The 16,074-nt window shown below is 44.1% G+C and overlaps 1 protein-coding gene across 1 annotated transcript in view; it reads left to right on the top strand.

Annotated features, from left to right (window-relative positions):
- Positions 1-918: 918 nt before the first annotated feature.
- SLCO5A1 (solute carrier organic anion transporter family member 5A1) overlaps positions 919-16,074 on the top strand; it is a gene marked incomplete at both ends in the record, with an annotated part of 119,067 nt that continues 103,911 nt past the window's right edge. Inside the window, one exon of the mRNA XM_079722716.1 lies at positions 919-1,816. Coding sequence (XP_079578842.1) covers positions 919-1,816 — 898 coding nt within the window. The remainder of the gene's footprint in view (positions 1,817-16,074) is intronic.

Raw genomic sequence — 16,074 nt, 5'->3', positions numbered from 1 at the left:
CAAAACCAAAACCAAAACCAAAAAACTTTCCTTTGTTCTTTTGGGCCTTTTCTATTTTGAGTAATGGAGTGGGAGTGCCAAAAGGTTGCAATTAGTTCACTAGAATAAAAGACACTGTCTCTGAGTCAGAGCTGCCAGGTTGATAATTATTAACATATAAAAGCAGATGCGCTGTTTAAGGCAAAAGGGGCGGGGCGGGGGCAGGTCCACGGTAGACAATGAGGGAGGGTCTCTGCCGACCGCCTGCTGCTTATTGTTCCGGCACTAGAGGCTGCAGCCTGCAGCCGCCTCCTCCAGCAGGGCTTCGCTCCTCTTTCGTCCCTCGGTCTCACTTGGGACCTTCCGAGTGCCCCAGCGCTGTCCCCCGGGGCGCCGGGACGCCAGTCCCAGCCGCAGCCGCCCTTCGCTGACCGCCCTCTCTCTGCTTTGCAGGTTGGCAGCTTTGCGCCCGAGGGTGTCGCGAGCCGAGGCGGCGAGGACCGGGCGCCTCTGGCCCAGCCAGCCGGGCGGGATGCGGCGCGGGCTGCAGCGCTAACCGCCCCCACGCTGGGCACTGGGCGTACGCGCTCCGGGCTGCAGGCGGAGCGGCGGCGGCGGCGGAGGGGATGCGCCCGGGACGCGCAAGGCTCCTGTCGCGAGCTGCCAACCCGAGGTGGACCCTAAGGGCTCATCGCAGGACCGCGCGGACCCCTGCCCTCCGGGGCACGCGGCTGCGGAGCCTCGGGGCCGCGTCTGCGGTCAGGATGCCCTGGGCACCTCCCTGCTGGTGAGGATGCCCTACTGCGCGGCTCCGCATCCCCAGCCCCGGTCCCTGGTGGGCACGACTGCCTGGGCCCGGCTTCGGCCCCTCCTGCCGGTGGATGAAAAGGGCCGGAGTCCTTGAGTGCGATCGGCGATCGAATCTGAATTCTAAGAGCCATGGAAGGAGGCACTGGGCTGCAGCCCCAGGCGGGAGAGCAGCTGGAGGCCAGCGCCAGAGTAGGAGCGGTCCAAGAGAAGTGCGAACCCGAGACCTTTAGGTCCAAGAGTTTACCCGCCCTGAACAGCGCCTCCTGCAGGCCAGACCTGAATCCCGCCGGAGAAGACTCCAAGCCCGCCTCTGGCCATCAGGAGTTGAAGCCAGGCCCTGGCCCGCGGGCCCCCAGCCCCTCCGCCCCGTCTACTTCGGCAGAGATGGCAGGGCTGGTGGAAAGTCACCACAGGGTGGAAATCGGCAAACCCATATCGGTGTCCTCCACTTTGGCCATGCTCCAGGGCAGAAGGTGCCTCTATGTGGTTCTCACCGATTCCCGTTGTTTCCTGGTTTGCATGTGTTTTCTGACCTTCATCCAGGCGTTAATGGTCTCCGGGTACCTGAGCAGTGTCATCACCACCATCGAAAGGCGCTACAGTCTGAAGAGTTCCGAGTCAGGGCTGCTGGTCAGCTGCTTTGACATCGGGAGCCTGGTGGTGGTAGTGTTCGTCAGCTACTTTGGTGGCCGGGGGCGGCGGCCCCTGTGGCTGGCCGTGGGGGGACTCCTCATCGCCCTGGGCGCCGCCCTCTTCGCTTTACCTCACTTCATCTCGCCCCCCTACCAGATCCAAGAGCTGAACGCCTCGGCGGCCAACTACGGCCTGTGTCAGAATGGCAACTCCTCGGCCACGACGGAGCCTCCCACCTGCCTCAAGGACTCGGGGGGAAACAGTCACTGGGTCTACGTGGCTTTATTCGTTTGCGCGCAGATTCTCATTGGAATGGGCTCCACACCTATTTATACCCTGGGACCAACCTACTTAGACGACAATGTCAAGAAAGAAAATGCATCCTTGTACCTAGGTAAGACTTTCCTCTCAGATAAGCTTGGACTCAAATCAAAAGGAAGCACTTTTACATTTTACTGGATGTTGTATATTGTATATAATATATGGCGTTATATCATATATATGCATTAAGCTTCAGTTTATTTTTTGTTTTTGTTTTTTCTTTTTTTTGCCTTAGTGTGGTGTGTTTTCTGTTTGGGAAAGAATCAAATAGTTGAGCGTTCTTTGGACTAATTTTCAGACTCACACTTGTCTTTTCCCAAGTAATATAAACTTTTAACTGTGGGGTGGTGCTTCTCTCTGTTGCTGTCTATCTTTGGAAAAGCTTGAATTTATCAAGCTTATCTTCTCAAAGCTGTCCTTCTAGAAGGGTCAGGAAGGAATAGAAGTAACTGGTGTGTGGAATAAGGTTATTTACTACTTTCATCCACTGCTGCTTCTCATTCCTGCCCCCAAGAGCAGAGTTAGTGGAGAACCCAGACTACAGGAAACACACTTTATTGACTTCATCTCTGTATTCATTACGTATCATCTGCGTCACTATTTAAAAAAAAACTTGAGTGATACCGAATGACTAGATTGTCTTTATACAGAAGCAACATCACAGGTTGTAAAGTTTATCCAAAACGATTTTTGTTGTTGGCTTGAAGACCCTCAGTTACGTGATATTGGGGGAAACATCATTACTATTTTCTGAAAAGCAGTACTCTTGGACAGTGAAAGGGCAGTGAAAGTGATACTCAATGAAGAGGGCTATGCTTTTTGCTCAGTATGACTGCTGTCCCCAGAATCGGTTACAGAGGGTGTCTGAGCCATTTAGAGTCCCCAGTAACTGGCCCAAATGCATCAGGACAAGAGTTTTATAATTTGTTTTTATTATTAAATGTAAGAGAAAGAAATTTCTATTCAGGCAGAGAGGAATAGCTTGCTTGTTACTTTGCCTCCATGTTTTCTAACATTTGTTATGACAAATTTTCAAACATCCAGGAAAGTAGAAACAATAGTTCAATAAACATCAGTATATCCACCACCTAGACTCAATAATTGTTCACTTTATCATATTTACTTTATCAGTTTGTGTGTGTATAGAAATATATATATTTTTGGATGGGAGGTTAAGCCCTTTGAAAGTAATTGTAGACACCTTTAGTCTTCAGCACATATCTTCTGAAAATAAGGACATTCTTTTACATAACTCAGGAGCTTAAACATCCTAAGAAAGCTAATAACCATTCCATATGATCATCAAATTCCAGTCCATATTCAAATTTCCTTAATTGTCCACTCAGAGTATTTTTTAGCTATATACATTTTCTTTTTTAAAAAAATTTATTACTGATATTTATTTTTTTAAAGTAATTTTAATTAATTAATTAATTCATTCATTGGCTGCGTTGGGTCTTCGTTGCTATATGCAGGCTTTCTCTAGTTGCGGTAAGCAGGGGTTACTCTTTGTTGTGGTGCACGGGCTTCTCATTGCGGTGACTTCTCTTGTTGCCGAGCATGGGCTCTAGGCGCATGGGCTTCAGTAGTTGTGGCACGTGGGCTCAGTAGTTGTGGCTCGCGGGCTCTAGAGCACAGGCTCTGTAGTTGTGGCGCACAGGCTTAGTTGCTCCGCTGCATGTGGGATCTTCCCGGACCAGGGCTCGAACCCATGTCCCCTGCATTGGCAGGCTGATTCTTAACCACTGTGCCACCAGGGAAGTCTGCTACATATATTTTCAAACCAGGAGCCAGTTGAGATTCATTTATACATTGCATTTGACTGTTTGCCTTCTTAGCATTTGCTAAACTAGAACAGTGCCTCAACTTTTTTCTTTCTCTACCACATAGACTTTTTGAAGTGACAAGGCTAGTTGATTTGTGGAATGTTCCACATCCTAGATTAATCTGATTATTTCCTCGTGGTGTCACTTACCTTGTTCCTCCATTCCCTATATTTCTTGTAAACCGGAAGTTCAGTCTAAAGGTGTAATTCGATTCAGACGAAACGTTTTCGGCCAGACTACTTCATAGGTGACACTCCGTGTTTTCGATTAGGTGCATCTGGCCATTCATTAGTGTTGCTGAGTTTAATCACTTAGTTGCGTGGGTGATTGCCAGGCCTTTCCATTGCAAACATACATTTCCCTCTTTGAAAATAATCAGCAATCTTTAGAGTGACACCTTGACCCTGTAAATATCCCAATTGTTTTCTTTATTCTTACTGATCTTTTCCTCCATTTACTTGGAAAACTCAGGTCTCCCTTCCATCCCGCTTCTAGGTACCATTGACACAAATCTGCTTCATGAAAAACACAGGCAGAGCCCCAGTCAAAGAGGGAACATCCACTAGTAAGAGCCCTGAGATTTAACTTTTCTGGTAGTGGTTGCCCGTCAAGAATGAAAAGAGGAAGTACGTGTTCTGTGCTGAGCACTGTGCCCCTTATGGGAAGACCGAAAATGAGACACAATCCCAGCAGCTGAGGTGCCTTCAACGTAATGAAGAAATATTTTCAGTTCAAGGTAACAAGTGAAGTGCCATGTGAACGGGGAAGAAAGTTCTACAAATGGGATTTGCTCCCTCCTCCCTCCCCCACCTACCGCCTCCTCCTCTCCTGCTGTAGATATTGACTAATAATTGGTTTTTTTGGAAAACATTTTGATGAATGCCTTAGGACACATTCTTTGGGAAACTCATGAGAATTCTGCTTTGTATTACATGGCTCTCAGTAAAAGCTCCAGTGGTTTTGAGTACCAGGAATCTTACCTGTATTCTTTTATTTAATGATCTTCATGGCCTTATGAGATGGGAGTTGTTTTGCCTGTTTTATGAACGAGGAAACTAAGGCTCAGAGAATTTAAGTGGCTTGCTTATGGGCGTCAAACCCACACCCGTCTGACCCCAGAGACCTTGAACTTCCCTCCACGCCGCATGCTTTTTGGCAAGAGGATCTGAAAGTCAACTGAAACCAAAAGATGGGCCACGTTCAGTAGAGTTCTGACTATGGTGCAGAAGGATGCAGAACTGGCCTAAAGTCATCAAAACATGATCAAAACGAGACCATTCTTTAGACCTTTTAAAGCAGCTTTTACAGGTTACCTCCATACAAATTCAAATCAGGGAGACTACTATATTCTTAGAACATGAGCAGCATTAACCAATTATCACATGGGATTTTTCCTAATAAATAACTGGTTATATATCTTCGTTATTTTCTGCAAAACTGTTCTGTATTACCTTGTCCACTCCCCACCCTTTTCTTAACTTTCTGGTCAGTCTTTCTTACTGATGACAACCACAGAAGAATAAGAAGGGGGGAAAAAGCAGGTAGCAGATTAGTAATTGCAGACAGGAACAAATATCTGAATTAAAGTAGAAACCATTGAAATGGAATGTAAATGTATACCTTAATCTTTTGAAAGTTCCGGTGTTAACATTCTGGCAGCTTTCAGTGTAGAAGAGATGTGGTCGTAGATGAGATCCAGCGGTCTTTGCACCCATTCAGTGCCCTAACTCCTGCTGCAAGGAGAGAGGTTCAGCATTGACCCGGAGCATAGAGAAAGCTTTGTAGTTATGAAGAAGTAAGGTTAGCAAGTGCACCATGGTTTGTAATTGTATCTCAAGGAGAGAGAGAAAGTGGGACCTTCTGCAGGGCAAGAAATTCATGAACCAAACAGGGAAGCAAGAGAGAATGGCTAACCAGGTGGGAAAAGGAAGAAAAAGGATGCTTTTCTAGAATAGAAAGCCACAACGCCAATTGGGTGATTTTCAGGAGAGGTGAGGATTGGCAATGGGCCAGCCGTTGGCCAAGCGGTGTGGGGACAGCCACCCCACCTCCCTGGTGTGTCGCCTGTCACTTCACACCCCAGAGAAGGGTCGGAGTGGGGACAGTGCCTTAGAAAGAGCACCGGACGAGGCCGATCTGTATTTTTGTCTGGCTCTACCTGTGTCTGGTCAGGAGACAGATCTGATCGTAGACAAATCCCTTAACTTCTCCCAGCCTCTGTTTCCACCTGGGGATGGTTACATTTGTTTCCCGCACGGTAATTTTTTTTTTTTTTTTTGTGATACGCGGGCCTCTCACTGTTGTGGCCTCTCCCGTTGCGGAGCACAGGCTCCGGATGCGCAGGCTCAGCGGCCATGGCTCACGGGCCCAGCCGCTCCGTGGCATGTGGGATCTTCCCGGACCGGGGCACGAACCCGCGTCCCCTGCATCGGCAGGCGGACTCTCAACCACTGCGCCACCAGGGAAGCCCCTGCACGGTAATATTTTGAGGAGCAAATGGGATTACACGTGGGTAAGCACTGGGCCAACTGGAAGTGGCAGCACTTTGCCGTGTTAGAAGCGAATTCAGACTCATCCTGGAGTGGGCAGAGAGAAGCGCGGAAGATATTCTACTCCATCTGAGCACCAAACCCTTTAAACATATCTCTTTACAAGTGGGAAAAAGGAAAGAAGCATTATGTAGGAAATTAAAACTTTGTATGGGAAATCACTCCTTAGACATTGTACAGGACACTTTTTTTTTTTTTTAGAAGATATTGGGGGTAGGAGTTTATTAATTAATTAATTTATTTTTGCTGTGTGGGGTCTTCGTTTCTGTGCGAGGGCTTTCTCTAGTTGTGGCAAGCGGGGGCCACTCTTCATCGCGGTGCGCGGGCCTCTCACTATCGCGGCCTCTCTGGTTGCGGAGCACGGGCTCCAGACACACAGGCTCAGTAGTTGTGGCACACGGGCCCAGTTGCTCCGCGGCATGTGGGATCCTCCCAGACCAGGGCTCGAACCCGTGTCCCCTGCATTAGCAGGCAGATTCGCAACCACTGCGCCACCAGGGAAGCCCGACAATTTTTTTTTTTACAGTTTGAATATTTAGTTGCCCATGCTCTTAAAAAAATATAGAATATTGGCTTTATTCCTTGTATTGTACAATATATCCTTGTAGTTTATTTTATACATAATAGTTTGCACCTCTTAATCCCCTACCCTTTATTGCCCCCCTTCCCTTTCCCCACTGGTAACCACTAATTTTTTCTTTACATCTGTGAGCCTGTTACTTTTTTTGTTATATTCAACTGGTTTGTTGCTTTTTTAGATTCCACATATAAGTGATATCATACAGTATTTGTCTTTTTCTCTCTGACTTATTTCACTTAGGATAATACCCTCCAAGTCCATCCATGTTGCTGCAAATGGCAAAATTTTGTTTTTCTTATGGCTGAGTAATATTCCAATACATACATATATATATATATATATATATATATATATATATATATATCACATCTTCTTTATCCGTTCATCTGTTGATGGACACTTAGGTTACTTCCATATCTTGGCAATTGTAAATAATGCTGCTATGAACATTGGGGTATATGTATCTTTTCAAATTAGTGTTTTTGTTTCTTTTTGATATATACCCAGGATTGCTGGATCATATGGTAGTTCTATTTTTAGTATTTTGAGAAACCTCCATACTGTTTTCCACAGTGTTGGCACCAATTTACATTCCCACCAACAGCGTAGAAGGGTTCCCTTTTCTCTGTACAGGAAAATCTTGATCAGTGTTTCGGCAATGTTATATCCTGATTAATTGCATTTTCTGAGACCCCAAGGTTTTACTACCAGAACTTTCTGCCTGTTGACCTTTGACAACCATCTTTCTTTAATGTAGGAACATTTATATAATGTATATTTGCATCTAGTGTGATGTAACAAAAGCTCTTTTGAAGTCTGAGGGCCTGTGTGTCCTAGCTTCACGACTGTGGGTTTTCATTTGTCCGCATATTCTGTGCAGGATGTTGGTGAGCAAGAACTGGTCCCAAATTATGAGTAAATTTAAAAAAAATCAGAAGTAATTACTGTTCTTTTAAAATAAGTTCCTGATGACTTGTTCTTTTTTTTTTTTGACATTTCCTCAGTCTTTTAAAAGTAGAATGAGCTTGAAATTAGTTGAGTTCTCTTTCATCAAGATTTTGTAGTCGTACAAACATATATGTGTGTATATGACTATCTCTCCATCTATCTGGCCTACATTGCTCTTTCTGAGTATGAAAACCCTTAAACATATATTTTTTTTGGGGGGGGGCGGGTTGTGCCCCATGGCTTGTGGGATCTTAGTTCCCCGACCAGGCAACTTGAAAGCGCTCAGCTGTGAAAGCGCCCAGTCCTAACCACTGGACCACTAGAGAATTCCCTAAACATATCTTTTTTATATGTAATTAGAAAAAAGAAAAGAAGTCACTTCTTCAAAGCATTGTCTAGAAAATCTTGATTGGTTTTTAGCAATGTTTTATAGAACAGTCTATATCTCAATAAGATTTTATATTCATAAAAACAATGAAAGATACACATACATATCTTTCAACTCAGTGTTCCCTAGAATCAGAAGGCACATTTTAGATTTTCCAGTCTGTGTGGGAGAGGAAGGCAAGTAAGATGAGGGTGCAGTTGAGCAGTGAGTGGCCTCTAGTTACACTTGTGCCTCAATAGCCAGAGATTTCAGGCTTTCCCCCTTACCCCCGCCACTATTAATAAACTATCCTAAGTGGGGTGTAGCATGAGCTTTCCAGACCTTTTTGTTGGCATTTTGAAAGGCCTTAATAAATAGCGCCCTTTCACCCGAGTTCTGAGCTAATCGAGAAATAATTCAAAGGAGTAAACACATTGGAGCCAAAGTATCACTTTAAAAAAAAATTAATTAATTAATTAAATTTATTTGGCTGCGTTGGGTGTTTGTTGCTGCGTGCTGGCTTTCTCTAGTTGCAGCGAGCGGGGGCTACTCTTCATTGTGGTGTGCGGGCTTTTCATTGCAGTGGCTTCTCTTGTTGTGGAGCACGGGCTCTAGGCGCACGGGCTTCAGTAGTTGTGGCACGTGGGCTCAGTAGTTGTGGCTCGCGGGCTCTAGAGCACAGGCTCTGTAGTGGTGGCGCACGGGCTTAGTTGCTCCGCGGCATGTGGGATCTTCCTGGACCAGGTCTCGAACCCGTGTCCCCTGCATTGGCAGGCGGAGTCTTAACCACTGTGCCATCAGGGAAGCCCCATGATCGCACTATTAAAGAGACTTACCCATCCAGCCGCCGGCAATGCTGGACCTCAACAGGGTGGCAGCCCTGGGTCTCCCCACATGGCCTGTGGTTGAGGGGTGTGTGTGCAAGACTTGTGCTGAAAAGGAGCAGGGGAGAATTTTTACGCGCCGTGTGCACACTCGTGTCCAAGAGGCAAAGAGGAGGAAATGAACTGAGCATCCCAGTTTATTTTCAGATTCATCTGTCACGTTAATCCCCTTCTGCTTTCCGGGGAGGAGCAGTGATGGGGGCGTGAGTCGGGCCAAGAGAGGAAAGATCACGTGAATATACACTGTCTTCTGAGACTGCTAACTGGGTATTTATTCTGCTTTAATTTTGCTCATCTTGTTTACAAGGTGTTCATCTTTGTAAGCCACATACAGTCCCTTTTGGGAAGTAGGTTCTGTACAAACATGAATAAATAAAAAAAAAAATCTCCGCTGGAAACTAATACCAGGGAGAGTGACCGTTAAGGCATTTGAGGCAATGATCCAGGGCGTGTGGAGGAATTATTGGGATGGATGCAGTGCAGAATGAGGAGAGCTGGGTGTTGGTGGCTTGGCAGCTCCTTGCTAGGATGTTGGTGAGTTTCACATATACCTGGGACAGTTCATCTGTGTCCGAATGAGTACATCTTCTGTACCCTTGACAAGTCCTGAATTTATATCAGCTCCCTGGTGGTCACCTTTGGCCTCTAAGACAAACTAGTCAGTCTAAGATGCTGACAAATAAACCAACTTCAGATTCTAGCTGAAAAGCAGAAGGGTTTCCTGCATCACCGTGGAAAAGGCAGTGGGTGGACAGTGATTTATTCAGCTCACCTGCAAATAACAGATAATAGCCTTGTTAGTAGTATTTATGATACATCTTGAACATTGCTCTGGATTCTGTTATCTATGTGGTTCGGTCCTTCTGAAACTTTAAGATGTGTATATGAATCACCAGGGTATCTTTTCAAAATGCCGATTCTGCTTCTGGAAGTCTGGGGCGGGGCCTGGGATCCTGCATTTCTAATGTGCTCCCAGGTGAGGCCAGAGCTGCTGGTCGAAGGGTCACGTTTTGAGCAGCAAGGGTCTAAAGACCATAGATCTTTGACTTTTCTGATTGGTGGAGAGTTTCTCTCTGGGCTTGGGGTTGGATCCACTGTTGGCAAAACCAGCTGCTGATTGAGCTTCTGTCTTACCAGGAAGAACCCTTCCGTCTCTTACTGCGTTTGCAAAAGCAAGGTGTCAGTTTTGGGTGTTTCATAAGCTGTGGCAACTTTTCTGAATTCCATCGTGATCACTGTTGAGTCCACCGAGAGAGTGGCTTGGGACAAAAGATGTTCATTTTGCTATTAACCAAAGGAAGCACCACTTTCTTTTTGCTCTCACCACCCTGGAGGCTCTGGGCAGATGGGTTTCTCTCTCTGTTGGTGGAACTCTACACGTTAGAGGTAAGTCTGTGAGCTCTGCAAACCCAGGTGAGCTTACCTTATAAGGCCCTTTGGTGGGGGAAAAGCAAACAAACCCACACACTTGGCTCTGTTTTTTTAAAAATAAATTTATTTATTTATTTATTTTCGGTTGAGTTGGGTCTGTTGCTCCGCGTGGGCTTTCTCTAGTTGCGGCGAGCGGGGGCTGCTCTTCATTGTGGTGCGCGGGCTTCTCATTGCGGTGGCTTCTCTTGTTGCGGGGCACAGGCTCTAGGCACATGGGCTTCAGTAACTGTGGCACATGGGCTCAGTAGTTGTGGCTCGTGGTCTCTAGAGCGCAGGCTCAGTAGTTGTGGCGCACTGTCTTAGCTGCTCCACGGCATGTGGGATCTTCCTGGACCAGGGCTCGCACCTCTGTCCGCTGCATTGGCAGGTGGATTCTTAACCACTGCACCACTAGGGAAGCCCTTGGGCATCATTTTAAAAAGAAGGAATAGAGATTTTGGAAAAGAAAAATGGAGGCAAAATGGATTTTAGAGTAGTCATTCTAGGAATGAAGGCTTCATAGAGAAGTGAAGGTGAAGAAACATACCTGGGTGTTTGGATGGTTCTCTTGTGTCTTTTGGGGGAAATATTCGGAAATGGAGACTGTGTGTCTATGCCGATGTGTTCTGCTGTGTTGGATACTTCTGCCGGAGCTGGTGCTCTCACCCTGTGTTTTCTGTCTCCCTGATCTAGGGAAAAGAGATAGGGATTCCACCTTATCTCCTGGGTGGTCCTCCTCGTCCAAGACCGTTCTCAGTATCCAGGCTCTGTATGTCCTGAACCTCAGCTCCAGTGGGAAACAGCACAGGTTACGGGTCATCCTAAAATGGTGGTTTTCAACTAGAGGTAATTCCATCCACTCGCAGTGGACACACTTGTTAATGCCTGGAGTCAACTTTGATTGTCACAATTTGAAGGGGACCTCGTGGCATTTAGTGATATTTTGGCCTATGTTGCTGCTAAACATCGTACATTGCACAGGACAGATCCCACAACAAGGAATTACCCTACAAAAAACTGTCACTAGTGATGCTCTCAACTTTTTTCATCTTAAGCATTCAAGTTACTATGTTATTTTGTGTTTCTGTTTTTGGCAGTGCCCTGCGGCATGCGTGATCTTAGTTCCCAGACCAGGGATTGAACCTGTGTCCCCTGTAGCGGAAGATCAGAGCCCTAACCACTGGACCACCAGGGAATGCCCTATTTTGTGTTTCTTATATCTTGGGACTGGAAGTAGAAATCTCTAGGTCATAGAATTAGAAAGCATTGAACACTTGGATGGAGAAGACCCAGGAAGAACATGTCTTTGTAAATAGGAAAGCCTTCTAGCAAACAAGAGATAGGAAATACAGATTAACTGTGCTTTACTCATTGCTACATATTACCCAGTAGATAGCATAGTATCTATCTATACAATATTGTTTTCTTAGTAGATCATGGGAGATACTGTAGTGTGCCATGGTAGATTATTTTTAGTGGGTGTAAAAATACGAAGGGTTTCATGGTTTTTATTGTGACTTCACTTCCCATCAGCTTAAAAGTTTTTTTTTTTTTTGGCTACACCAGGCGGCTTGTGGGATCTGAGTTCCCCAGACAGAGATGGAACCCAGGCCCTTGGCAGTGAAAGCATGGAGTTCTAACCACTGGACCTCCAGGGAATTCCCTAAAAGTTTTTAACCATAGAGATTTTCTAGACATATTTTTGGAGTTGAGACTATTGTAACCCTTGAAGAGGGAAAGATGTGTGTGTGTGTGTGACATGTATGTACTAAGGGGAGTGGTATGTCATTTCCCCCTTTATCTGAGCTCTGTTTCTGTGGCAATGGTAAAAGAAAACATCAAGATGAGGAATTCTGGCAAACTATAAAGCAATTAATCAGCATTTTAAAGCAGAGCTCACCAGCTAAATAATTGGACCTCAAGAGGAAACGTAGGGTAGATTTAATGAGGGATTTAAGACCTAGAATTTCTCTTAAAAATAAATGAGAGCTTAATTAAATCATAAGAAAAAGCCTTTGGTATGGTTTCGTACATGGGGTCTAAAAAGGGCTATTTTTAACAGCAAATATTTTTGAATGTTTAATGTATGGCAGGCATTGTGCTGAATGCTTTATCATCTTATTTCATCCTCAGAACAACTCTATGTGGCAGGTACAATTTTTCCCCTTTTTTTTATTGTGGTAAAAAACATATAACATTAAAATTACTCTCAACCATTTTAACTGTACAGTTTAGTAGTGTTCAGTATATTCCCACTGTTGTACACTAGATGTCTAATTTTTTTTTCATCTTACAGCACTGAAACTTTATACCCACTAAACACTAATTTCCCCTCTCCTCAGCCCTTGGCAGCCACCTTTCTACCTTCCGTTTCTGTGGTTTTGACTACTTTAGATACTTACATGAGTGGAGTTACACAGTATTTGTCCCTTTGTGACTGGCTTTGTTCACTCAGCATAATGTCCTTGAGGTTCATCTATGTTGAGGCATGTGACAGAATTCCTTCTTTTTCAAGGCTGCATAATATTACACAGTATGTTTATACCATATTTAAAATCCATTCATCTGTGGATGGACACTTGGGCTGCTTCCACTTCTTGGCTATTGTGAATAATGCTGCTATGAACGTGGGTGTGCAAATATCTCTCTGAGATTCTGATTTAAATACTTTTGTATATATACCCAGAAATGGGATTGCTGGATCATCTGGTGGCTCTATTTTTCATTTTTTGAGGCACATCCATACTGTTTTCCATAGTGGCTACACCCATTTTACATTCCCACCAATAGTGTATAAGGGTTTGAACTTCTCTGCATCCTCACCAACACTTGTTATTTTCTGTTCTTTTGATAGTGGCCATCCTGATGAGTATGAGGTGATATCTCATTGTAGTTTTGATCTGCATTTCCCTAATGATTAGTGATGTTGAGCATCTTTGCATGTGCTTTTTGGCCATTTGTATATCTTTGGAGAAATGTCTATTTAAGTCCAGTGCCATTTTTTAATCAGATTACTTTTTGTTATTGTTGACCTGTAGAAGGTCTTCATTTATTCTGGATATCAGACTCTTATCAGATATATGATTTGCAATTATTTTTCTCCCATTCTGTAGACTGCCTTCTCACTCTGTTGATTGTTTCTTTTTTTTTTTTTTTTTTTTGGCTGTACGCGGGCCTCTCACTGTTGTGGCCTCTCCCGTCGCGGAGCACAGGCTCTGGACGCGCAGACTCAGCGGCCATGGCTCACGGGCCCAGCCGCTCCGCGGCATGTGGGATCCTCCCGGACCGGGGCACGAACCCATGTCCCCTGCATCGGCAGGCGGACTCTCAACCACTGCACCACCAGGGAAGCCCTGATTGTTTCTTTTAATGTGCAGAAGTTTTTAAGTTTGGTGTAGTCTCATTTGTCTATTTTTTATTTTGTTGTCTGCTTTTGGTGTCATATCCAAGAAATCATTGCCAAATCCAACGTCTTGAAGTTTTTCCCCTATGTTTTCATCTAGGTAGTTTTAGGCCTTACGTTTAGGTCTTTAATGCAATTTGGGTTAATTTTTGTGTACGGCGTAAGATAAGGTTCCAACTTCACTCTTCTGCATGTGGATATCCAGTTTCCAAAATCATTTGCTGAAGAGGCTATCCTTTCCCCATTGTGTAGTCTTGAATTCCTGGTTGAAAATCAGCAGCTACTTTCATTGCTCACATTTTATAGATGAGAAAAATCAAGGTTAAGTAATGTGCTCAAGTTCATCTGAAAGGTGGCAAAACCAGCACTCAGGGTCAATGTTCAAGGCCTGAGCTCTAACTGTTGACATTAGGGGGAGGGGAGGGGAGGAAAACGTTTATAAATTTCTGGTGTGACTTTGGCTCAGTTTCTTAATTTTGTTATGTGTGAAGGAGAGGAGGCGGCAAGGTTAGTGGTTTCTTAGATTCCTGTCATCTCTTCAGTTCTTTAGTTCTGTGCTTTGTTCATCCTGGCTGGATATGATCTTGTTCTGGAAGTTGGGACTCAGGTCTGGAGAAGAGTTGTAGCCTGTTCTGTTTTCCTTGAGCCATCGGAAGTGAGTCTCTTGGGCACTTCCTCCACACCCTGGTGGCTTGAGTGATGTCGCCATGTGACAGTTGTCCCCAGGGAGTCAGACATTCCTTTTACTCCTTTTCCAGGCAGCTGTGTATTACCTGACAGTAAATTCAGACTCTTCTTCCCCTCCTGGGAGTTCTGATGGCTTTTGAAACTGTCACCCTGCAAAAATGCTAATTCCTGTTACCTAATATAACCAGGAAAGGCAGGTGCAGGTTACTATTGCTTAAAAGTAAAAACCATATTCATGTAATTAATATTTTCAGAAGGATGAAATTACATAATTTGCCAGTGTCTGAAACTGAGTTGTGCAGTTCCTGAGTTTCTAGCATGTGAGAGTTCTTAGCTATAATACTTCAATAATAATAATAATTATGATGATGATGATAGGTTTTGGTCTTATTAGGTATTTTCCTAGTTTTTTGACCTTGAGTTCTTATGAAGGACCTAGAAGTTTTAAGAGGCTTTTAAAAAAAAGAATGTCTATGTGTGTATAACTGAGTCACTTTGCTGTACAGCAGAGATTGGTACAACATTATAAATCAACTATATTTCAGTTAAAAAAAAGATGCTTTTTTTTTTTAGTGAGAAGAGGGGAGAAATTTAAGTGAACAAGATTGTTCAGTGAATTCTAGGCCTAGCATTCTGGCGGTAAATCAGCTTCTGATCAATGTATAAAGATGGACCAACAATCCTGGTTTGCAAAGTGTCTTTGTATTATTGGGTGAAATATATTTGCTGGTATTTTGTCTAGAACTATGCTTATGTCCCTGGTGCTTAATTTCAGCTGGAAGGTAAACCTTTCCTGATTTGAGCTGCATTTTCATGGCTTTCCTTTAGGTGGAGGGCAGGAGCAACCTTTAACAAGATGCAAAAATCTTCCCGAGATAAATCTGAAAAGTTTCCTACGAGGAAGACTTGACTAAAAAATATATCTCGGAATACTAATTCTGAAATTTAGTTTTGCTGGTTTTTAAGATGTCTCTAGTTATTTCATCCTTGTGAAACTTTCAACAGAAATTAGTTTTCATTTCTTTAATTAGGATTGATGGAAGGCAGTGGTGGCTAAATGCAAGAACGGAAGAGAGATGGATGTGCTACCTTCCAGTTGCTGGATTCAGTTTTTTGGGTGTGCGGTGTTCTCCTTTATGCCTTCTTTCTTTCATTTTAGGTTCTAGAGCCATTGTTGTTAGGGAGAGGCCTGGGGACCCTCACATGGATTCTTACTGGACACTTATTTATTCACTTATATGACATCTCATACCACTTTGGGAATGACTAATTTAGTACTTAAATCTTCCACGTCATCCAGTCTTGTAGAAATGGTAAACCACATATAGGGACCAGTTTGTAATTTGACACAAGTTCATCTGTAATTACTGATATAACTTTGACTAAGTTACATAACCTTTCAGGACCTCAGTTTCTTTTTCTGTAAAATAATCCAGTTTGACCACACCAGAAGACTTCTAATCTAATCTATGATGACTTTTTTTTTTTTTTTTTAAAAAAAAGCTTAATTGGGGATTGGAGCACTGGAAGAGAAGAGTCACTATATACTGTATACTTTATTTCTAAAAATAACCCTAAAAAGTGACTCCTGGTCCTCAAGGAACTTACAATCTAGTTTGACTATTTGTTTAGCACCATCTATTCTGGACAATTGAAGATGATCTGTGAGCTGTGTGA

The sequence above is a fragment of the Hyperoodon ampullatus genome, assembly GCF_949752795.1.
Source record: "Hyperoodon ampullatus genome assembly, chromosome: 17".
NCBI classification, from domain to species: Eukaryota; Metazoa; Chordata; class Mammalia; order Artiodactyla; family Ziphiidae; genus Hyperoodon; species Hyperoodon ampullatus.
The sequence above is the reverse complement of the archived record's forward strand: the minus strand, read 5'-3'. Positions and strand labels throughout refer to the sequence as shown.